Source organism: Desmodus rotundus, chromosome 2 (assembly GCF_022682495.2).
Source record: "Desmodus rotundus isolate HL8 chromosome 2, HLdesRot8A.1, whole genome shotgun sequence".
NCBI lineage: Eukaryota > Metazoa > Chordata > Mammalia > Chiroptera > Phyllostomidae > Desmodus > Desmodus rotundus.
This window is the reverse complement of record NC_071388.1, coordinates 188,492,749-188,518,340: the sequence shown is the minus strand read 5'-3', so window position 1 is coordinate 188,518,340 and position 25,592 is coordinate 188,492,749. Positions and strand designations below refer to the sequence as shown.

The 25,592-nt window shown below is 37.2% G+C and overlaps 1 protein-coding gene across 1 annotated transcript in view; it reads right to left on the bottom strand.

Moving 5' to 3' along the window:
- The window catches only part of CPS1 (carbamoyl-phosphate synthase 1), a 113,885-nt gene extending 88,649 nt beyond the window's left edge, over positions 1–25,236 (bottom strand). Inside the window, exons 1-6 of the mRNA XM_024563735.4 lie at positions 24,941–25,236; positions 8,948–9,057; positions 5,942–6,086; positions 4,905–4,994; positions 3,026–3,082; positions 418–510 (exon numbers count right to left, since the gene is read on the bottom strand). Coding sequence (XP_024419503.2) covers positions 418–510; positions 3,026–3,082; positions 4,905–4,994; positions 5,942–6,086; positions 8,948–9,057; positions 24,941–25,066 — 621 coding nt within the window. The 5' untranslated portion in view covers positions 25,067–25,236. The remainder of the gene's footprint in view (positions 1–417; positions 511–3,025; positions 3,083–4,904; positions 4,995–5,941; positions 6,087–8,947; positions 9,058–24,940) is intronic.
- Positions 25,237–25,592: the final 356 nt, after the last annotated feature.

The following is a 25,592-nucleotide window of genomic DNA, read 5'->3' as shown; positions in this document are numbered from 1 at the left end:
TCAGTGTGTCAAGGAACACTTTTCCCTGCCCCAAAGGACCCCAGACTCTGATTAGTGTGTCTGATTTCTTTAAAGTGCTCTTGACTCTCCGGCTGGCTGTTAACTCTGACCCTTGATTGTCACCATGCCTGACTCTCACCATGCCTGACTCTGGCAAGTCAATGGTCCCCTTTTTGTTGACCTTGTTAAAGCTTTGAATTAGGGAACCAGAAAAAATGTTAAAATAATAGTAAGCAATTTCTGACTTTAAATGCACTGATTTGTAACATATATTTTAGCTACTACGAGACCTTTTTATCCCTCAACTCTGGTGCTTCTAAAATATGACCTTGGCCTAAATGAAGATCTTGACATTACAAGAAAGGAAAGTTAAAAGGGACTAACACAAAACTACAAAATATGAAGGAAATTGCTCACCTTAGTTGAAACATCAGCAATCAAATTCTGCTTATTTGGATCCACAAAATCCACAGACTGACCTTCAAATTCAATCTTCCCGAGCATGGTACCCTATCAAATTAAAAAATTAAACAGTTAAAAGGGAGCAACGATGAAGGTGCTGACAGGATAATTCACAGGGACTTAAACAGCTGCTCTGGGATTTCAATGTCTTTGTAACTGCTCATAACCAAAAGCATCTCAACCTGGAAAGATAAAGTAATTTGCATAGTACATTTTGGGACCCACTCTTGGAAGTACAATTATTTCTTTTAGGGCGGAGACTATCATCTGGGGCAAGCAAAGTCAAAGGCATCAGAATTTGGGTCTCCAGCTTCCAGTATTTAGGGTACCTATTATTTAGTGCATTTGACCTAAAGATATTTCAGGGGAGATATGGACAGAACAAGCTACTGAGAAAAAAAGAAATCTAAATATTTTTAGAAATTTGAAAAGGGTAGGAATTTATTGCATTGTGAGATAGCAAAACTAATTCACAAAAAAGTGTGAAATGCTATATAAGTCATAAACTCTGAAAAGGGGCATCGAAAATACTCACTGCTTTAGACATGCTAATGTCTATGTGTCCCTGACAGCCTGAACTTTAAAAGACGTTTAGCCTTCTGTGAAGCTTCCACAAATTACCTCTGCTAACTTGAACACGGCAAGCGCTTTCTTCTTACTGTTAGTTATACCATGAGATTTACTTTGTTAGTAAGTTTAATTTGACCTATTTAGGAAAACAGTATATTATATTTAATAAGTAAGACTTTATTGATGAGGGGGAAATGCCAAGATAATTCACTGATTTTTCCCTTCTCCAAGAAATTAGTGCACTGAAGAAAGTAGAAGAAAGTCCGTATTTCCCTTGGAAATGTATTCCTTAGGGGAAGACATCCCTTGGGAGCGAATGAGGGTAGAAAGTGCCAACACACCATTCCAACATGATGGTTATTTGTGTGCTTACTAAACTCAGAGTGCTACCTCAAATTCTGGAAAAAATAACTAAAAATCACATTTCACTTCCACATTGGATGATTAATTTTCCTGATGGTCTCTACTTACATTCAGAATTCAAATCATAGAATCCTTTGACTGTATTTATGGATCCTTAATTTTAAAATTTGGTTTTCAGTTCTCATTCCCTTCTTCTTAAAGCATGCTGAATGAAATTAACCTTACTTTCCAACCTAAGATTAATAGACTAAATGCCACAGTATGCATTTTTAATATGGGCCAGCACCACTCCAAATTAAATATACTAGGTGATACTACATTTTGTCTGTGCTGGCCTATTCAGCCAAATTTTGAAAACTTAACTGCCTCTCATAAAAGAAGGGTTCATTTTAATCTAATGTAAAGAACACAATATGGTCTTGTAAAGTGTTTTCCCAAATTAATAGAGCCTCACTATATTTTATTCAACTTGCCAATTTTGCAGCCCAAATTGAATTTCCCAATTTTATTTCCTTTCCATTCTGGTAGCCTCATGATTGCTTGCTACTCCCACAATGTCACTGGGCTAAGAAAATACAAGGATCTACTTGGAATATTTAACCGCACTAACATCTATTGTCAGGAAAGTCATGGCAGAGGGAAGAAAATCAGAAATGGAGTAGAAGGGTCACACGAACTCTCTTTGCCTTTCTTGTGATCATAGGTATGGAGACATGTTCTTATTTTCAAAGTTGTTTCTTTCTTTCTGCTTACAGAGATCCTGTGTCAATATATTCTAACAAGAAATCTACCACAGATTTTCTTGAAGAATCCCTTTCACTTTGAAATTGTATCATTTTTTTTTATGTAATAAAATCCAGTGAGACAACTTTAGTGGAATTTGGGGAATGTAGTTAACCTTAGGTAAAATTTCTTTCTGGTCTGAGAGATGAGGGTTTCATGTAGGGAAAAATAACTGTCCACCTCTTATAACAAGCAGCAAGCTGAGGGTGAGGAAGTACTCTAAGAGGAGGGGTCAGATGTTTCGGCAGTCAGATATGAAAGCAAAACGTAAACGTGCCTGTCCTCACTGCACGGATTAGTGCAGTCTCAAGAAAGACTATGTACTTGAGTTAACACACACAGGGCTCATTTGAAACCCTCGTGAAATACAACTCACTGATTTCACAGACAACTCCTCCAAGAGGACTAACCAAGTAACAGCAACAGTGCGGTGCACCTCCTGCTTTGCGTTTCCAGCAGAGAGGCGTTCGATTTAGGTGAAGAGCGATGCATATAGTAACCTTCTCCACTTGTTTCACTGGTCCTGAGCTGAATTTAAAGGCCTTGACTTGTCGGGATCATGAAGACAGAGGTGGCACTCGATAAACTGCCGCCAAGTGAATTAATCTCAAGTCCATCCAATAACAAACATCCCAAACAAGTATTCAGTCACGAAAATTGCATCAGAAATAGTATAACAGGACGACAGAAACACAAATGGCAGAAATCAGCCAGATTGGTTCTTTTACACACTAGTGAATTCCTCAGGCACTGAGAGTACATATATTCTCATATATATATTCTCGTGTGTGTGTGTGTGTGTGTGTGTGTGAAGAAACACAGATTTGGCAAAAGATGACGATCATACCTTATCCCGAATTATTTTAGTCAGCATTCTTGTATCCACTCCATAAATTGCAGGGACCTATAAAAAAATCGCAGTGACAGGGAAATTGGAAGAAATTAGACCAGTGTATTGTTTTCAAGTTACCAACTTGGTGCCATCTGTCTTCTTGAGCAGTAAATAATCTCCCTACTCCTTCTCGTCTTGACCCGGGGTGACTGTGCTGTCAGAACACTGCGAATTGCAGTCCCACTTGGGCACAGGACTCCTAACACCCAGGCACTTCCTCAGAGTAAAAAATGAGAAATTCTGAACTTCGATCTTCCGCTACAGTTCTGTTCTTTTAACATAGCATGTTAAATAATATCACATACATATACACATATATATTTTGAAATAGTGAAATTTGGGAACCTCATACACAATGCTATGTAAATAAAATGCAAACCCATGCTTTGTGCCAAATGCTCCGCAGACTTCATAGGCACTCAGCACATTTTTCTAAAGGTCCCTGTGAGGTGGCCATGCTATAACAAAATCTGCCCATCTTTTGCATAAGCCAGGCAGCACCACCACTTGTTTTCGTCCCTTTGACTGGGCTGGAGAGAGACAGAGGTGGAATAATGGAAGAGCCGTGAGTCAGGAATCAGGAAAACCAGTGGTACTGCCCGTGTGTCCCACCAGCTCTCTGAGTGATGTTTGAGCACGCGGCTCTGTCTCCCCTGCACCTCAAGGAGGCAAACTGGTTTTTATGTCATACATTCGTTCATTCTATGTGTCCGTGATCATGGAAGAAGAGTCAAAGCACATTTATACAGCAAACTAACAGCCGTGGGTGAGGCTTAGGTTTAAACCCTAGGTTCCGACACGGAGCAGCTATAACATCGGGTGCCCTACACAGCACAAAGGAAGCATTAAAAGGTCGGGTGGGGGTTGGGGGGAGTCTTCTGAATGGCCGTTACAAAAATTAGATCTCTGGAAGTGAATTCAGATGGTTGAGACTAGTAGTAACCTGGGAGATGATATCATCTTCTTTCTTTTAATATTTGGAAAGAATGAGAACAAGGGAGCCAAGATGAAGGTTTTTTTGATTTGTCGGGAAGAGGCAACATTTAGCCAAAATAGGTAGATGTTCGTTGGAGAAACAGAGCTTTAGTAGAATAGTATTCTGTCAATTACAAGCCCAGCAGCAATTCAACCAAAAGCAGCTACAGAAACATTGAAAATGAAGCTAAATATATAGCAGGTCCATTAACTTTAAGTACGTCTGACATTCAAATGAGGAGAATTCTCTTATTTGGTTAGAAAATAATAGTTTTAAAAAGGGAAACATAAGACTTATCAACTTTTTCATTTATAACTTCAAATGAGACTATTTCTAATTCTGTGTCATAGAGTCATAATGTTTAAGTCCAATGAGACTCAATGGCAATCTGTTTACACTCACTAGGAATTAAACATTAAAAAGTATGTTACGATAATATAACCTGCACAAAATCAAACAGCTAGCCAATAGCAGAGCTGGTATAGAACCCATGACAAAAGTTGCACATCCGGGGGTCCTGGATGAAAGCGGAGGGAGAGGTGAAGTTGCTTGAGAAAACAGAAAATTCAAAAATTTTCTCTAACCCCTTTCCAGGATTAGAAAAGCAACCAAGCAGCTCTGACTGCCACCTAGTGGGTAAACTGAAAGTATGTGGTCCTAGATGTTTATGAGAGTGAGTTCAGACAGTTCCACCTGTGTTGTGGGAGAAGGAACCGCTTTCTAAAATTTTTTAAAAATCCAAACTGCATGATCTGCATCATCTGCTTGAGCCTGTTCAATTACATACACCTTTCCAACTTCCCACAGACCCCACTGAGCATCCTTAGGTGACGCTTAATGCTCCACCATATTCCTCACCTTTTCTTCCTGTAGCCATTGCCCTAGAGTCTTGGTAGCCAGCCAGTGGTTGTAGTCATTGCTATAGTTCAGCACCAGCAGACCTGCAACCTAGAAAGACCAGCAGTCATTTGAAAGGGGTGATCACAATATATCCAAGCCTCGCGACATGTCTTAAGAGTCAGTTTGCATTTTTTAAAAAAGCTTTCCTACATCCAAGGGTACAAGGCTTAAATTTTTGGAGATGAAGAAAGAAAAAGGATCAACACTTTGCTCTGAAAATATACAATCACGACCTTAATCACCTGTCATTTGAAGGAGCAGTCTAACCTGGTTTGCTAAAATCCTGCGACTGAGCTAGATCCCCCTTCTCGGCACCATGTGTTTTTCCGCAACAGCATTTATCAATAATCTAATCGATAATTGCTTATTTAATGTACAAGAAGAATGAAATAATATTTAATCTATATTTGGAGGTGAATGAGAAATTTGGGTAAGATTATGAGAAAGAGAGCTAAAGTGAATGATCAGGCCAAGTCATTCAAAACTGGAATGGTGTAAAACAAAGAGTAGTAAATTTGATGTATACGTTTCTGAGTGGCCTGTATGTTCCACATTCCTAAGATATTATCTGAGGAAATTTTAATGTGTTTAATTTTACAATGGCATATAAGCTATCTTTTATTCATCTCCTAAATAAGATCAGATTAAAAGGCAAATGGTTAAAACAGAGTTGATTATCAAAATCCTTTTAAAAGTTTATTCATTACCAATTCTTGTAGCATAGTTATTACTTGGACTTAATAACATTTTTTTTCAAATGAAGCCAACTTTAATCTAAGGCATTAGAGAACAAATCTAAAGTGCCCTGGGAAATAAAACTAAGCTAATGTCATGTTTGAGATTATTCTCAGATATCTAGGATGAGGCAGCGAACATGAATTGAATGGTTTGTACTGTGGTATTGAGGACGAAACTTGACCCCACCTAGATTCTTAAAGTAAATCGACCATACGCCCTCAAGTCCAGACCTTTTAAACAGCCATCACTGCCACTACCTTAACTCCATCGGACTCCAGATACTTGCTAATCCCCATTTCGTCCAGGGCAGTGGTGTCGGGAGCTCCGCCGTTCCCAACGATGGGATTGGCCATGGTGAGGATCTGTCCCTTGTAGGCTGGGTCGGTAATAGCTTCGGGGTACCTGGGTAGGCAAAAAGCACCAACAAAAATGAATACAACCCCAATGCCTTATTTATTGAACCCTTGCAAATGACAGAACATGAGATTAACATCCTACAAACCTATCTCTAGACTTTAGCAAGCCTAGGGAAATTTTATGTTAGAATATAGAAATTTATTTCATAATATGACTGACATGAAAAGAAAAACTGATTCTTAAGTACTAAGGCATATTCTTAGATAATTTTTATTCCCTCACTTTCTTACATTTTTTAAGTCCTTAAAAATTCCTATAGGGTCTTAATTTTTTAAATATCGCTCTACAGTTTGCAGATATCCTGAAAATTCCCTTAGCCCACCAGACATGAGGGAGCCCAAACTGATATTCACTGTTGAGGGTTACCAGTGTCACCAAACATTAACTGTGAAAAATTAAAAGATTTTTAAAATATCTTTTAGAGTACTGAAGAATATCCTGAGTATGTCAGAGGTGGTTGCATGAGTGCATATGTTTATTAAAATTTACTGAACATTTGAAACACAGAGTTAATGTCTATGAAACATATATTTGACATAGTTGATTTTTAAAAGTTTAGTTCAGAAAGAGGTATATGCTTGAGAATTATTATCAACTTAGATGGAAAAAATTAGTCCCACAAAAATTGACCAGAAGCATTCTTGACTTCTGAATTAAAACATCCAAATAACTATTTACTAGCTATTCTAAAGTACTGAATATGGAATTAGAGAGGAATGCAAGAGGGATTAATTTCAAAGTTTGGGGAAGGAAAAAATAAGAAAACTTGTTATACATATAGAGAGAGATCTATCTATATATTTATAGATATATATTTATATATTTATAGATACATATATCTTACTCTTAATAATAAGAAATTTTATTCCCACAAATGTCAGGAGCGCTCCATAGCTATTCCATGCATTGACATGCATTATATTTCATTTTCTGCAGAAAGAGTTAAACCAAATCTTTCTTGTGGATTACTGCTGAAAGAGAACTTAGGTGCTGAGGGTGACAGAACTGACAACCTTGAAACCAGTGAAGTTCAGCTCAGGCAGTAGTCCACATACATTCTTCAACCCCTACCCAGGCCAACTCCTCCCAGAACCACCTCTGTCAACAGAGCGCTCAGTCATTCAGCTCAGTCACCCCTAAGTGGCTAAAGAACTGTGATATTTATCCACACCTCCATCAGCTAATTTCTCAGATGCCTCTCATTTGTCAGGAACTGATCGTTTTTTAGCCAAAGCTTACCCACAATATAAATGCATTTCTTGAAGATGAAAAACAAAATAACCTCCTTAATTATCAACCACCTCACTGAGTGAGTCACACAATGAATTAAAGCAGCATTTCTCAATGACAAATAGGATTTGTGGACTAAGCTCATTAGTGAACGCCTTTTTCTACATCGAAAAACATCTTTAATTAATTTAATTTTACTTCCCTTTCTTCTTTCTCTCTGCGAAATGACTGTCCATTGTCTTTAACCATAGGCTTACAATACTCTCTAGTAAATGAACAAACACAGCTTGTCCTGGAGAGCCACAGTGTTGGGAGCAAATTAGTCTATCAGGTCCTGTTTGACTTTTGTGATGTGACAAGATATATTGCCCATAGTCAATCGCACTACATGAAAACTCTAGTGGCCTCCATCACTCTGATCTGTATTAAACAGTTGTTTGTTGGCAGGTATATTAACAAGACTAGTAATTAGTGCTGTCGAAAAGCTTAAATAATTACCTGGTGAAGCAAAACTTTCAAACAGGTTTTATACATTGTAATTTAATGTTCTCACCGGCGGAACTATTTTAAAAATCACTTAATATTCTTCATTTCAAACAGAGAGCCAGGAATTTAGAGCAAGTGCACATTAATAACCTAATGGACGTCTGGCCAAGCACTGTCTTCACTATCAGTTAACCCAATGTTTTTTGGTCTGTATAAGGCTGACTGAATTTCACTAAAGAATTCATCACATATTTTATAGCTTCATCTATTGAATCTCTAATGGAAACCTCTTGTAACCTTCTAGTCATTTTTTTAAGTCTCATAATTTTTTTTAATCCCCGGTTGTAAACAACTGTCTAATCCAGCTTCTCACTGTTTATTTGTGGAAACCAGGATTCAGAAAGGTTCAGTGATTTCTCTCAATATCACATAACCTCTTATCACTAGAACTGAGACCAGAACTTCAACCTCCTGGTTCTCAGATGAACAAACGTTTGTTGGCTGGAGAAGAACAGCTACAGCCTATCTGTAGCAACTCTCATCCTTGTGGCAGTATGTGTCTTACCAGATCTTAACTATGAAGTTGAGTTTCAGTTGATAAATTTTGAAAATATCAGATCTATGCACCTGGTCTCCCACCGAATACTTCAAAACGATAAACATTATTTTGCCTTTCTTATTAGAGGGCAAAATGTTGTAAAACACCTAAGGACTGTCTTTGCTCCATTGAGTAGGTCATATTAGATGTGCAAAGTTGGTTCTTCATTTCCCTAATAGAAGGGCACCCCAATTTTCACGTTCATCAGATCTGTAGGTACCCCACCTAGCGGAAGCCACTTGGTAATCTGACATAACCTGTGTCCTTGCACCCTATGTTTCTAGAATTAATCTTGTTTTTCCCCCCAGGGGAACACCAGTGCCCATGTGCTCTTCACTGACAGCAGCAGGAAGAACTCTGTGCCTCTTTTCAGGGATGGCAGCAACGGGCTGCACACAGGCACGGCGTGACATCAGGACAACATGTAGTCTTACTGTGATGCAGCAATTTCCATTTCCCACTGTGAGTAAGACCATCCAGTTATTCCTCACATAGAGGAAGAATAAAGCCTCAGAATAGAAGCATTACTCACCCTCCCAGGCCAGTATTGAACACCACTTCACCAGCCACAGAGGATGGATGGCCAAAGGAGTAACCTTGCATCTTAGTTCCATCTTCCAGGACAATGTGCGCTGTCTGTGCCTAAAGAAACAGATTCGTGATTCTTAGCAGAATACAAAATGTAAAGCGCAGCCTGTTGAAAACAAAACCCAAGGGTGCAATACACAAGCTGATTAAATAAATGCACAGTGTATTTGATGAACGTTTAGCACCTAGATCAGAGTCGCTCCACTGTTACTTGTCACTTTTCTTCAAATGTATGGCTCTTGTCACTGGCAGGTGTTTTATTTTGTTTTGCTTTAAAGAGGAACTGAAGCATATTGATACATTGTCTATTCTGAGTCTACTTGTAGAGTTATTGTCCAGAAATACTTCCATTTAGCTGAAATGCTATGTCTATCCTTACTCTCTTAATATCCCCCAGCTTTGCTCAAGTATTGCTTTAAGGGAAGTTCATGAGTTTGCAAAAACACCGTGAGGTGTACCATATAGCTCATTATCACTCAGAGGTTTAGAGCTAGGAGGAATCTTTAAGGTTATCTGTCAAATTGTTCCACAGAACTCCAGTGTTTGAGGGGGTTGTCCCAAGGGCCACCTCCTCCGCTAGCTGTGCAGCCATAAAGAAGCTGAAACTTTATACTCTGTTATACGGATACAAAAGCAAGCATTACAGAACATCTAAAAATATATCGTAGTTTGCTTTTTAGTAGAGTTAATTATATCCATGTCTGGTTCTTTCTTTAAATTATAAAGCATTCTGAATTTGATTACTTCACCAAGCTAATCTCGGAACCAGCTTCTATAAAATTCTTGACTTAGAAGCAAGGCAATTAGAGAAACTTATCTAAAAAGCAGGCATCATCCAATCCTCATAAATACTTTAAACTCTATTGTTGAAACAATTTAAATCTAACTCTCAATGTCCAGAAAGTTCAGAGAAAGATTAATGTGTTAAACCATACCTTGGGGTGCAAAATCTAGACTCTGTTAAGGAACTCTTTAGGTCACAATAATTGGAACGTGGTTAAAAAATAAATTATAGCAAACTGTAATAATTGAGGAAATTTACATGAGTTGATATATTTCAAGATTGAAGATGATATTGTGGGGTTTTTTTAAGAGTTCTTGTTGTTTTAAAGATATATACTGAAGTACTGAAATGCTTAAGGACAAAATAATATGATATCTGAGATTTGCTTTAAAAGGGATTAGGAAACATAAGTAGGTAATTGATAAAACAAGTTTGGCCATGGGCTGAGAGAGTTGAAGTAAGGGAGATCATTCTACTGTTGTTCTCTCTGCAAGAATTAAATGTGGTCATTAAAGATATAAGCACACTGATTTTCTATTTTCCTTCTCTAACAGTTTTAGGGCTGGACCCACAGTGCCTAATCCTTTTGTATCCTGCCAGCCACCTCACTCCCATCTCTCTCTCTCTCTGTCTCTCTCTCCCTCTCTCTCTCTCTCTCTCTCTCTCTCTCACACACACACACACACACACCTTGGTATGTGCAAGGAACTCAGTAAATGATTTCTAGACCTCTGTTTCTGTGATCTAGCTTTGTGACATGCACTCAGCTTTTCAAGTGTGAGAAACACCTCGTTGCTTTCTAAAGTGATATCCTTTGCAGAAACACGATACCTCTTTCTTTGTGCAAAGTACCTAGGTCTCTTGACATTGGAATGATTGTTTTTCAGTGTAAAGTAGTGTGTAATTGTCTTTAAACCAATATATCGTGGGCTTAATATTGTCTATGTCTATGTCTACACACACATTAACTAACATACACATAAAACTATTTCACTATTACTCATTGAAATTGATATGTGTAAGACACTGCTTTCAACAGGTCGGTATATGTATTTTCAATCCGAGGTGCAATCCATGGATTTCAGGTTTATATATCTGAGAAAGGTTGTACAAAGTGCTGTGCTACACACTTTATATGTGTCTCTGTGTGTGAGTGTGTGTATATGTGCACCTGGCCAGAGTTAGTCCAAAGAATTTTGCCCTTTTCTTAGAATATCAAATTATTTTTGAGGTCAAAAATGGTTTGTTTTACCATAATCTAGGAACCAGTGTGTGAGATCTCAAGCTTAACCCTTTATCTGTAAATAGTTACGGTTTAACGTCTCAGCCACTAAGTCAAAAAAGCTTTTGGAATCAGTCAGCACAAAGGAAATCACAATAATCAATGTAATATTAGTGAAGACAAGACTTGACACTTGCAGAGAAATCAACTTAATACACAAGTTCTGAATTCTGCTCCTGTATCCAGGAAATCACCTTTTCACATCACTTCTACTAACATGATCTTCTTATTTTATATTTTATTAGGTCAACTATTATTTGTTTATTTATAATTCAACACAGAGGTTGATGACTTTAGGAAGTAAGAGTGTAATGCTCACTATATTTCCAAAGGCTATTATATGCTCTTCAAATGTCCATAGTGACAGTTCTCAATAGGGTATGTTTACTGGGAAAATTCCCCAGGTAACTCTTGATGTTTCAACAGGCGAAACTTTTTGGTCCAAGTAGAGGAAATTCACTGCCAAAAACCATTTTCTGCTGAAAGTATTATTTTCTGCTCTCAAGGAATTCATGTGTAACCTAAATGCTTTCATGAAATAGAAGCAAAAAAGGAAACATTTTCCTTAAAGAAGATGTAACTTTGATAGAACCTAAAATAACTTACCTACATACAAGTTCAAAACACTTGTGTGTTAACTGAAAATTTCTAGTTGTTTTCTATGTACCAGTTTATCCACCCTATGCTGAGCCATACCTGTCTAGAATATTACCTCTATTTATATTTTTCTTTTACTTTTTCTTCTTCTTACCTAAAAATTTCAAATGGTCTGATCTATGGATTAGCCACTGCTTAATTATTTTAAAGAAAGGTAAAAATTAACATAAACACATTTAACTCCTGTTAGCCTGTTCCTACAATTTGATTTAATATTTTTCTTTCTTGCTCTATGGAACTAGTGTTCAACTTTGCTTTCTACCTTTTAAAGATGTATTTGAGAAGACATTTACTGTTGCCTGAAATAGTCCCTGAGATTGTACTCAATATGTCTTTTTGCTCCTGTAATTATATTTTTTGTTCTTTTGGGCATCTTTTATAGATCTTCCAATCCTCCTTCCCACTACACATTATATTCTTACAAGGCTTCTGTTTATTGCCTCTAGTACCCTTTATATTCTTCTTAACTACATTGGCCTCCAATGAGTTTAAAATGATGACTGCCAATTGACTTATCTATGAATTGATGGAGGAACTCCGAACAAAGAACTATTATTTGGAATCCCCTCTTCTGACTAACAGTTCCCTAAATGCTATTTCATTCCCACCAGTCCAAAAGAAATCACCTTGTTGCTATCATAAGATATTTTAGTAGCCTCAGTCCTAGTAAGAAGAAGTCCGTAGCCCAGGAATTAGACTATAACATTAAGTTGTAATTTAAGTGCCTGCTGGCAGAGCACTGTGGTACTTCAAATGCTGAAAATGCAAATGAAACATTAATAAAGAGAAATATATACACTTGTAGAATGTCAGAAAAAGTGACCAAAAGATTATATAAATGAGTTCTACAGAATAAAGGACCTCAATTATGAGTGTTTAATTAAATGAATATTCCAACAGTGCAGTTTAGACATTCAAGTCCCAACCTGTGCCAGGTTCCCTGCTTAGCTCATGGAGAAATGCCCCCAGTTCCCTCCTGTGGGAAAAGGGCTGTGTATGTGCATGCGTGATAAAAAAAAGAGGAAAACTCAGAAAGAATATCACTGAGGCACCTGGAAGTGCAAAGACACATAACATATCATCATTTCTCTCTCGGGAGATTTCTCTTTAATAAAAAATTTACATTTTTCCACCTATGGTTTAAGTAATGAAAATTTAAAATTTCAGAAAAAAAAAACTGATGTCAAATTTTGAATTCGAAGTCCCAAATTTCAAGATTCCTTCAAGTCTTTGCTCCAAAGCCACCCTCTTTCTGGGGAGACCTATCTTGACCCGCCTGTTTACATTGACAGTATGCCTCCCAGCACTCCATCCTCTCAGCCCAGCCTTTCCTCGCAGCATTCATTGCCTCCTAACACACCGTCCGGTGTTGTATTTAAAATGTCTGTCTTATCCCACCAGAGAGCGCACTTCACAGGAGCGGAGTGTTGGGTCAGCTTCCCTCACTGGGGTGCCTCCTGGGCCTCCACCAGCACGTGGCATGGGGTAGATGATCTTTTCATTTTTGCTGGATAAAAAAATTATTGAGTATGAGTCTGAGAAAATGACATTAAAAATACTGAAAAGCATTATGACACATTCAGATTTTTAGTTCGTTTTAAAAAGGAATTTAAAAATAAGCAAATACGTGTTCTGCATTGCCATTTCATTATGTTTATCTCACAGTGCTTTTCTACAATATCTTAAATGTAGTCTCGTAATGTGAAGATATTACAGCAGGAAAGAGATGTCAGTGTCATCGAAAGATAAAGGAGTAAAGAAGGAAAAGGCCAGCGGGTGGTTATACCAGGCGGCACAGTGAGTGTGCCGTACACACTCAATATGAAATTGTGCAGAGCTGACACAAATAATCACAGTAATTCAAAACCAAGGATTATTTATATCAGCTTACTGGGTATGTCACATGAAAGAGGGTGACAGTATCTGAAATACATAACCAACTGTTTCATTCATTACTTCGTTTTGCAATATAGACAAAGAATGAGAGAGCTCTCTTACCCAGTGTATTTTAAAATATAAAAGAAAGGATGAAAATCCTGTATTATCCTATTTAGTTTTAGACTAATTTATACAAAAGAATCTTGAAGAAAAAAGTTTAATTTCTCATAAATTCTCCCATTTCTCATATTATTCTCATATTTTTGCAGTAACAAACTCAAGTGAAAAGTCTAAACCTAATTCAAAGGGATCAAAAAGTTACTTTGAATGCTAAAAACTATTCACTTTTTAATTACCAAAATGATTTGAATAAACAGGTACTATTATTCACTTCGCTCAAGTTGAAAACTGAGTTTACCTTGCTGCTGTGTACCTCTTAGTCAATCATTACAGAGTAATATAAACAAGCAACAAATTCTGAGGTGAGTTTCCTCTTGGTAGAATTGAGAAGGATTTTACTGTGGCTTGCTCTCACTAGATATGGAGAACAACTTTTCTCCTTCTAAAATAGGAATAGTTATAGAACCATTATCTGCATCTGGCTACTCTAGGATTTTCTTTTTGTTTGTTTGTTTTAATACATCCTTATAGCTCTTCATTTTACTTATTCCCCTCTGGGACTTTTACTAATATTCCAGTAACTTTTCTTAGTGAGACTTTTATGTAAATTAAATACCATGTGTGACAGGACCCACTTAGTGGCTTAATTTTAACTGAGTACTCATTTGTATTGTAGTATAATTCTTCATCACTAATTAAACGTATAAAAATCATAAGAATATTCTTCAACCCTCAAGCTCTCAAGGTCATAGCCAATAAAAGTTTTAACTTAATTTATTATCTAATTTTAGATTTTAGTGCCTCAAGTTCAAAGGACTATTGAGATGTTGTTATTATTACCTTTATTCATATTGACTCAACCAAATTGGCAATAAGGTGCTGAAATATAACAAAAAATTGTTTTGGATTACATGTATTAGTCTTCAGCTTAGCAGTTAAGGGATAGGTAAAAAGCTTTTATTAATCAGTCCTCTTTCTCCCCTTACTACTGTTGATCACCCCATATCCATAGCCCATTAAATGTAAAAAGCGAAGAACCTTACCACAAGGTCAACAGGGCCTGAAGTTTCTAAGTGGAAATCTCATTTCAAAAAGGTAAAGTACATCAGGTTTGGCAAATGCTTAGACCACAGATTTTGAAAGATAAAATAATTACTCACTTGGAAATCTATATATATTTATATATACTCTTTCCTAAGTAACTGCTATCCAAATTTGCTTATATACTCATACTCATGATCTAAATTACCAGCCAGTTTAAAAAGATAGTTCAGGGTAAGAGTAGAGTATAATTTTCTACCCATCCAGGAGAGAAATCATGTTATGTATAGAGAGGGCAGACTTCCGTAGAAAAGCAGTGAGAAGAGCAGATGCTTTAGGGGAAAAAATGTGTAGACTATGGGCCCTCACTTCCTCTACCCTGGCCCCACCCATTCCAACCTGTGCATAGCCTATGCATCAGGGACTGCTTGAAATCCTGCCCTGTGGAGGGGAAGAAGAGGGAGCATAAATGAGGCTGGGCTGGAGAGAACAATTTTGACCATGCTTTCACCTTTTGCCATTTGGTTTTCTCTTTCCCTCCCATACCTTGCTTGGTGAGATGTGGATTCTACTAGTTTTGGGGGAGCGGGAGGTGTTTGTTTTCTGCTTAGTTTTGGTTTTGGTTTTATACTCCTGATCAATTGTTTATTGAAAGTCAATTTTTCAGATGCCTTTGAAGACTTTGTCAGAAAAACAAGTCTTGAAGGGCCACTTGGCATCCTGACTGGTACGCCCAAGTTCTTACCCCCATTCCTGCCCTCTCTTCTTTCCTCCCATCCACATTCTGTCTCTTGTTAGAAACCCAGACTTGATCATCTTTGTACCAAACAAGCCGGGAAGGATCTGTCACTTCCAAAGCTAAGTTTACACAAGTATTGGCACTTAATTCACTCCCCTGCATCCAGGTACAAGACTAATTTATCTGGTAAGACTACAGGCAACCCCGGACAACATCAAGGAGAGACAGCCTGCCTTCTGGGTCCAACACAGTATCACCGGCGCACAGCACAGCATCTCCCACACAGACGGTGGTTGAGGAAAATATTTTACACCTTTCTGAATTCATACGTTGGCCCATGAAGTTAACTTTCAGAGACTCTGGAAAGGTCATTTAGTACCTGGTCACAGGGAAGAAGTGATAAGAGTGATTGGTGACTTTGGGAAATGGAATTAAGCAACACTGGCTCAGCTCTTCCTAACTCTCTTTTCAAAGAAACCTATTCTCAGGTGTACATGGAGGTGGTAGAGCTGGGTTGTGAAATGAACACATTTGGTTACAAACCAAGGCCCTGTTTTCCACACGACTTTAGCAGTCATAAGGCTGATTCTCACATCCCTACCTGATGTTTGAATGCTATCTTGTTTCTCAATTGATTTTAAACTTAAGAGTTCAGGGGAAGGTGTGATTATTACCCCTACAGTCCTACCAGTAATAAATACCTGGCAAATATTAATTGGTCGAATGAATGAATGAATGGCTATCAGCTGGCAAAGATGCTGCATAACTCTACTTTTGTTTCTCTGGGATGTACAGACTGGCTTGCACATCACACTCCTGCTTTGTCCCCAGTCATATTCAGACAATTTCTCTTAGGCTCTGCTCACAAAAATGAGAAGTGATGGGAAATGTATATCTCTATTTTTTTAAGATTTTATTTATTGTTAGAGAGAGGGGGAGGGAAGGAGAAAGAGAATAAGAGAAACATCATGTGGTTGCCTCTCACGTGCCCCCTACTAGGGACCTGGACTGCAACCCAAGCATGTGCCCTGATTGGGAATCCAACCAGCGATGCTTTGGTTCGCAGGCCTGCACTCAATCCACTGAGCTACACCAGCCAGGGTCTGAATCACTCTATTTCATTCCACATGTTCTATTCCTGGAGACTAGGTGAGGGAGTACAGGACACCTGCTTCAGTTGTGTTTTCTCCTCCATATTCCACCAGGTAGAGATGTAAGTGGATACAGCAGTTTATTTTTCTAAAGCCATTATATCATAATTAAGCTTTATTCACACTTTAGTAAAAATTACTTTAGCCAGATAATCTACTAACTTTTCTGCAGACTACTGCTAAATGATTAAATAATGAATTTAGTAAAAGAGAAGTTAGAACAGGAAAAAAGGATAAGCAACACTCCCACAGCCATGTACCCAATTATTTATTCTAATACTGATACTATCCAATATTTGTTTTTTCATTTTATACTTGATATAATATTTACTTTTAATCACATTTTAAATTCTTAATTCATTTTTTTTTATTTTTGGTTGAACTATTTTCTAAAACAAATTTCTTATTCAATATTTTTCCTAGAAGTGGTGAGTCTCTTACAAATCTTTCAAATCCAAAGATATTGAGTATAATATTAAGATATTAGAGTTTCTCTCTCCCTCTCTCTCTGTTTTTTTTTTCTCTCTCTCTCTCATCTTTTCTTAATACCTCTTGGCCATAACAACTTTGAAATCACATCTGCTTCTAGGAATCCATATTCAGTATAAGAATCCAAAGGCTTTTGAGAGTCTCAAGAAATAACATTTTTCTATTAATGGGGGTCCTAATGCAGAGCACTTCAGAACACCTGAGTGCTTTCCTGTCCTCATGTATCCCTAAAACATGAGGATGGACCCAGGCTTCAGGTGAATATGACACAGACCCTAAACATCAGTCAAGGTCCAAGGCCCTCAGGTGCCCTCACGTTGCCCAATGTTCAAGAGCGGACATTCACTTTTTGGTGCCCACCAAGCACAAGGTCAGCATGCAACTGCCTAACATGAAATTCACACACACACAAACACACACAGAGATTTCTTTAGACCTTTTAAAAATCTCTTAATTGACCTTGAACTAATCTTTAAATTGTGTCTGCAATTAATATCTACAGCTCTTCAGAATTACATTTTTCTCCCATCCATGTAATTATGTTGCAAAACAAAAATAACACCCTTCCCCCACACATAAAAACACACACCAAAAAAAAAAAAATAGGTGGAGGATTTTTAATCAATATGCATAACAAGGAAATGCATTAAAACTAGTTTATGCTTATAATTTAAACTCTTTAAGCCTGAAGCATACAGGTATTATGGATCTGGGAGCCAGTCACTTTATAAAATAATTAGTCAAAAATTGTCTTTCTTTGTGACATTAATGATTTTTGAGGACTAAAGATTGAAATTAGCAGTCTGCATGTTCTAATAATACTAAATATTACTTTTATTTGCAAATTCAAAAGAGGAATATCCATGACTGTAGTTTTTCCACACAATATTTAAGTAGGTTAAAATGCAATTATTCCATTTAATCTTTTATTTTACAATTTTATTTTTCTCTAAATTAAACTGTATTACATAAATTTCTAATTGATCCCTATCCATATGTTACTTTAAAAATGAACATTTTGATAAACTGAGCAATGTTTGGATGTTGTACACTCTAATATTTGTAAAACCTAGGGATTCTTTCACAAATTTATAATAATTTCTGATGAAAACACATTTTTGTGAGGGAGGTTGTCATAAATAGAAATTCCAATAAACTCTCAATATTTGTTGATTTGTCTGCTGTGTACTTTGGTACTGTTGTTTCGCTATATCATACAGTACTTTATTGTTAATGATGCTGCCAAAACATATCGCCAGCAGATCTGATATTTTCCCTAATCATTCATAATTTTAGAGCTTTTCACTTTTTTCTTAAAATTAAAATTCATTGTAAACCGACATTTATGGGTCTATTTTCATTTCCCAGTAAGATAATTGATTAGCTTTATGGGACCACAAATAAATGACCAAAATTGTATATATTAATACTCAGTTTCAGATCAAGTTTAAAAGGGTAGGTATTCCAAAGCGTTTTCCAGAATACGAACAATGCTGTGGATGCGAGTCACACAGCCGAATTTCCTTTCAAAAACCTTTGAAAGTGTATCCATGGTGTTTGGTCAGCCAATTCAGAGGGCTGAGTCGTAGGAAACAACAGTCAAAATTCAAGCAAAATTTATCATTTAACCTGTGAAGGTTTTTGAAACAGCCTGGCATTTATTGTCATTGTTAGGCTTTCCTTTGCCTTCAGTATTATGTTATTAAAAACTTGTTGTTCGGTTGTTGTTCCACATCCCTGCATCATTCTGAGCTGGCTTTGAGGACACTCATTTTTTACCTTGAACCAGTTTTCACTGGATCCTTTCACTCAAGGCAGTTTAACACCTTCTACGTTAACTTTTGTGTATGTGGAACTTACAGGGCTCTATAACAAAGAAACAACTTGGAAATTGAAAAACAGCATGTTTTGTTACAAGCGCATGACAATATTTTAGTTAAAGGGGAAGAAATATGTCAACTCTATAAACAACATTGCCCTAAAATACCCTACTTAAGGAATTATTAATAACCATATAAAACAAGAACCCTTACTTATTATTTCATTTAAACAATCTGTTCTCAAAATGCAACCATAAATAGGTAAGGAAAAATGTAATTTATTTTATATGAAGATCAAGTACAGCATACAAATGGGCTCTCAAGTAAGCAATACAATTATAAGAGGAGAAATGATTTTGAATGATCTGAAGCCAGGCTAACCATGGCTTCAGATATATAAGCACAGTAACGAAAACACCAAATTAAAAAGATCCGTTGGTGGTACTGGAGGCCTAATTATAATTCTAACAAGATTTGCTATGTGTATATTTGTACCAAAGGAGGCACACGTCCTTGTATGAACTAGAGTCCTTACGCATCTGTGAAATGGGAAGAAGAGCTTGTTTCTTCCCGGGGGTGGGAGAGTTCAGTGGTAGAATGTTCTTGGTTGGAGGTAAAGCCTCAAACTAACCGAGCGATAAGTTTCATAAATGATTTGAATTTAAACCATTATACCTACAACACATCCATTGAAGCTAGAGTGAAAATCGAAGTGATTTACTCTGGGGATCTGACTGGAGTACTATTAAACCATTTGGCTATGTAAAGTATTTGCAGATCAGAAAAAGTAGAAGCTCCCATGTGTTTATGCCCATTTTCACCAAGGCTTGAGGCCGTATGGGGAGGCTATATCATCGGGCTTACCTGATGATTCTTAGCTATTAGCTTATGTCAGTACTCATTCTCTTAAGAAATAAAATAAATCCGATCTAAGTTTTGGCAAGAAGCTTAAAGCCAGAATTTATTTCAGTTTATTACTGCATAGGTAATATGCTAAAAAATTTAAATCTTGGAATGCTTCTTATTGGTAGGTGAAATCTTTTTTTTCTTGAAGTTATACTATCAAAATATGGATATTTACAATTCAGAATTACAGCACAATTTGCCATGTCTAGAATATTTAATGAGACTTTGCTGCAGTTATAATGTCAACATTTCAGGATTTCAATGTACCGTAACTGCAGTAATCAATTAAGCCTTACAACATCCTAAGTTAATAGCCTTACAACATCCTAAGTTAATATTCAGTCATCTGCTTTTGGTTAAACATAAGCCAGTATTGGGAAAAAAATCACAAGGTTAATTTCCTTGAATACTTCTATGTTCTGGGCATTTATAAACAAATGAGTCAGATTTGTAACTAATTTTTATTCTAGCTATGTTTCTCATTATAAATAAAATACAGCATTTAGAAAAATTCCATTTAAAATACATTCATAAATTATAGGTTTATTAACAAGTACATAGGGCACCCAATCCTGGTCACATCAGCACATTCAATCTGACACAGCAAACTCCTGACGCCCTGAAGTGACCTCTGGTATGACCATTGCTTAAGAGATATTAGAAACACTCTACTACACCCCCAACCTTTAATCAAGTCAGAAACATTAAGAACCCCTAATGAAGGTGTGAGGACAGAGGAATGTTCTCTGCTTGTACAGCAGCGAGATCTAAATTAGCCTCTTTAAGGCAGCAGTAAGTCTGGCTAAGCATGGTTAAGCAGAAACTTGCATCACCAGCAAGAGAGGAAACCTGAGGCCAAGATGAGTGCCAGTTCTTTTGGCATTTCCCCCACCTGAATTCTTAGTTTGTAACCCTGGGCTGGGATTAGGGCGAGGGGAGTGAGGTCCCTAGGGTGCAGAATGGAAGGAAGGCAGCCATGGCCCCGGCAGTGAGAGCCTCCTTCAATGCTGCGCCTTAGGTGTCTCACTCGCCCCGCCCCCGTCTAAGCCCGCTCAGCAATGGTCTTTTCAAGGATTTCATGGCAAGAAACTGAAAATATCAAAGCACTGCTGATGACAAACAAACGGGTCTGTAGTTTAGAAAGAGGGAATATAAGCAGTGCAGGCCATAAACAAGAACGGTCAAAAGAAAGGCTGCCTTCCCTGGGAAAAGTATTGTCCACCCAAAACATGTAATGTTGTCAATCCATTCCAACTTATTCCGCAGCAGCTCGTTTGGGATTGGAACATAATTTATTATCTCAACAACATGGAGTATCATGGGTGAAATCTTGCCCTAAAACCTATCTTTAGTATAAGTTGAATGCAATAGTTATTTTTGAAGGTGTGTGATAACCGTAGCCCTACCCCCAACTCTAATAGGTACAGGGGCTCCGATATAACAATAAAATCTATTTCCTCTGAGTGTCTTTAAAGCTACTACAATATAACTAAATGATTTTAATTGGAGGAGTGTCTGTAGTTGCCAATTCTAATCAAAGCACAATAGCTCCTCAAAACTGAGCTAAACAGATATTTGTTAGGATCAGAATATATCTTACAAAAATGAAAATCTTTCAAAAGGAATAATGATTCCTGGAACTCATTTGTATCTAAAGTGCCAGAGAGAAGGATACTTGGACAGTTAGGTTCCTGACTTAATTGTAACACTAGTCACTATTTTTAACAATGAGTGGATTGATGTTAGAAGCAGTACTTACTGAATGAACCCTTTTCTATTCCGAGGGAGCTGAACCTTTCTAACTTAATACCTTTGATTCCCAAATTCATTTGCAAGTAAAAATAAAACTGTTTAATCTTGGTGACTTTCCAAGACTTGTGAACTCAGAATTTTTTAATTTATAAGTTTCTTGAAATCAGAAACTATCCACTAATAATCCATTTATTTCCACTTATTTCCCTATATACTATCAAGATAAAAGTTACATGTTTACTTGTTGAATAATGAATTAATAAATTAATGTTTTAGGATATTAGATTGTACATCCTGACTTTTGGATTTGAATTCACCATAGTGGAACAAAATTATTTGCTTATAGTCTTTGAGTCTAATTCATTATAAGTAATACCTTCCTAGAGATAGGTTTAATGTAAGGCAAAGCTGAAAAAGTCACTATAATAAGAAATTTTATCATGCATGTTGTTGTGATAATATGCAATCCATGAATAACATGAAGAAATTCTGATCTAACTTCCTACTGTGGCTCCACTAAAATTCACAGACAGAATTTCTTTCTTTAAGTTTCCAGTTTTGCTTGTACAGTTATTTTATAGATTTTTAAGTATTGATCATGTGTGATGGTCACACAATCCTTTGAGTAAAGCAAGAATCATTTCCACACTACAGATGAAAAAATTTAGGTTTGGAGAGAATAAATGACCTGGTCAAGTTCAGAGCATTAACAAATGCAGAAGAGAGATCAGAATCCAGATCTTTTCATTCCCATCGCTGTGCACTACACAGCTGCACCTGGCTGAATACCACAAGGAACACTGAACATTCTCAGTACCAATAGAAGGAGATTATGGCCTCCAAACCCTTCATATTTTATGGTGGTTTATTATGTGCACTTGATATCAAATTCCTTTAAAATGTAGAGCACCTTGAACTTCTTTCCTTTTCCCATAAGCAAAATACAACTGTGTCTATTACTAGCAAGATATGCTACATAAATATTAGCCACAAACAATTTTGCAAGGAAGGACCACATAAAAGTACAAGTGTGTCACTGCTCTTGTCAACCTGCTCTTTCTGTCACTGAGGGGGGAGGAAAAGTGACCTCCAAAGACATTGAAAAGGCAACCAATTTACAGGACAGTGTTCATAGACCCAATCGCAGGATATCTTCCACAACCCATTTACTGCCTCTAACTAGCTGTAATGTGACTGACCATTAGTGACTGTCCTCATTGCCCTTCACTAACCCTTACACAGCTGCATCCCAATGATTTTAACTACCTTTAAAATATGATGCCCATGGAAAAAGAGTAAATTTGGATATTCTTTTCTATGAGAGTTGAGTTTTACAAGTAAGGCAGGAAGAAGAGTAGGCAGAAGACTGTTTCCAAATAAGTAAATATAACAAAAGTCCCCTTGGACTGCTGTAAAGAATTGTAATTCACCATCGTAAAGTTGAAGAACTTTGTATGACCTCTGAAACTCTGGCCAGAAGTGATTGAGTGTGAGTAGTAATGGCTTTCACATTATGAAGTGATAGCTTATTTCTCCTACAAATTTGTCACTCTTTGCTGTGAACTTTATCAGACCCTTGAAAAAGATCTGCCACCATGAGCTAGAAGAATTACTTTCACAGTAGTCCATCCACACAACTAGGCCATTTTGTTGTGGTTGTGGTGGTGGTTGTAGTTGTGGTTGTGTAGAGTGCTTGTTATGACCTTGGAGAATTGGCCTCTCACCCATTCACATCTATTCCAAGTAGTCACTCCATTTCTGTGTCTGATGTTTGATGGAGCTACACCTATTCCTACCTACCTATTTTCGTGAGAAAGAGATATTCTAAGGGACACAGCTTTGAAGTCTTTGAAGACACATCTAACTGTTGGATGTTATTTTCATTACCATTTATTCTATTTGAAGCTATATTTCAGTACCTTTGACATACAGTATCAATAACCCTGAATGAAACCAGATACTCTCATAGTTTATAGCTCCTCACTGTATCTTTGAAGATGCTTTAGGACATACCTCCTTTCTGTTCCCTTGTTACATTGAACTGAATCCAAAAAATGGTTGTTTGTGGATTTATTAGTTTAATATGCTAGTTTTTTATATTTTATCCTGAGATCTTGAGTTACTTTTCTCTGTCTCTGTCTGACTCTCTGTCTCTGTCTGTCTGTCTGTCTCTCTCTCTATCCCATCTCTCACTTCTCACCTCTTCTCTCCATCTGTCCATCTGGCTATCTCTTCCTTTCCCATTACTCCCATCCCTTTCCCAGTCCTTTTAATGGAGGCTGTAGGAATCTACAGTCATAGCTGAGCCCACAAACCACTCAACTGAAAGCATCGAATCCTGCCTGGAGCAAACTAAGCAGTAGAATCTGCAGAAGCATTTGGAGGACTTTGAGTTAACCCAGGGAGCATATAAAATATGAGCAGAGTACTTAACCCTATTACTACCTAATTTTATATCAACAAAGAGAGGTTGTTTGGGTTTATTTTTCTACTTCATTTTTTACAACTCTACTAAAGAACTACTGTGATAATTTAAGTTTTATATTCACAAAAGGTGATCTTCATTAGCAAAGTTCCTATGGAGTAATTTCAGACTTATCTGGTAATAAGTGTCTTCATAAATTTATAGAAAGCAACAGAAGTTCTTACTGGAATTTCAGGGGTTGGAGGCAAAGGAAGAGCACTTCACATTCCCTTCCTGGACCTGCTCCTCAGTTATAGGTGTGCTTGAGGGACAGAATCCTCAGTTGCTGATTGTCTCAGCATCTTAATGTCCAAACTAAAACTCATAAATTTGGCCTTTTAAAGAAAGGCTAAAAGGAGAAAGGAAAACTCATTGTCTATGTTATGATTTGCAGATATCAAAGTTATAGAGATATTGTTCTTTCCAATTTCTTCTGGAAAAAGATGACATTTTAAAAGAGCAAAGTTTGCAGTGAGCCAATACAGAATGTAGCTTCACACACCATCATGTGGTTCATAAACATATAAGTATCTCCGTGTTGGGACCCAAACTGTGCGCAGTAGTGCCTGGGTACAGACAGAGCCCTAAAAGCCTTGAAAAATATTTACTTTCTAAACAGAACACTCAAATTTCACATGTTAACAGGAATTGTGACCCTTCTTTCACATTGGGTGAAAATTGCTGTATTTTCACCCAGAGCAGATAAAAATAAGCATCAGATAAATCAGTAGGTTCTATAGTAAAGTGCATATTAATAAAGTAGCACGTCAGAACTACATTCAAATATGTATTTGCACCACACTAACCTACACCCCATACAATTCTATCGGAAGTAACGAAAGCGGGAATATTACCTTCACGGACAGGAGCCTGATACCAGGTCTTGCAAATTTCCACTGACGTTGTGCAGTCACGGTGGTTGGGCCAAAACCAGTCTTCAGGGTCTTCACCACCTTGCAGGCTGCCAACATCCTTGTCATTCTGGAGATGTGGTTTTGTGACTAAAATTAAATGCAATTACATATATTTTATGAGAATTTTGTTGTAATATTTTTAAATTAATGTGAAAGAAAGCTGGGGAGAGGGGAGTCCAGGCAGCTGTGTGGGGCTGACTGCACAGGGAGCTTTGAACTTCTATTCGTTCTGTCATTAAATGTCTTCAACCACAGCTCCTCCTTCTCTGAACCCCTCCTCCTGAGGTAATGTCCTCCAGAGACGTTCTGTGGACGTGTCATACACATTGCAAAACATCAAACGCTACCTTCTCCTGCTGAAATAACGCTAGTGTTGTAGAAAGCCAGTCACCTATCAAAGGAATTGCTTATGCAGCTGAAAAAAAATGACCTAGATACAATGGACAACCTTAGTCATTTCCCCCTGAAGAGTAGCAACTTTCTAAGAATGCTAAGGATCAAAGGATTTTACTTGTATTAGATGTGATGCCTAATTTGCCTCAAGAGAGATTTTGGATTCCCCAAGAAACCGGAAGGTGTGCCATTTTCTGCT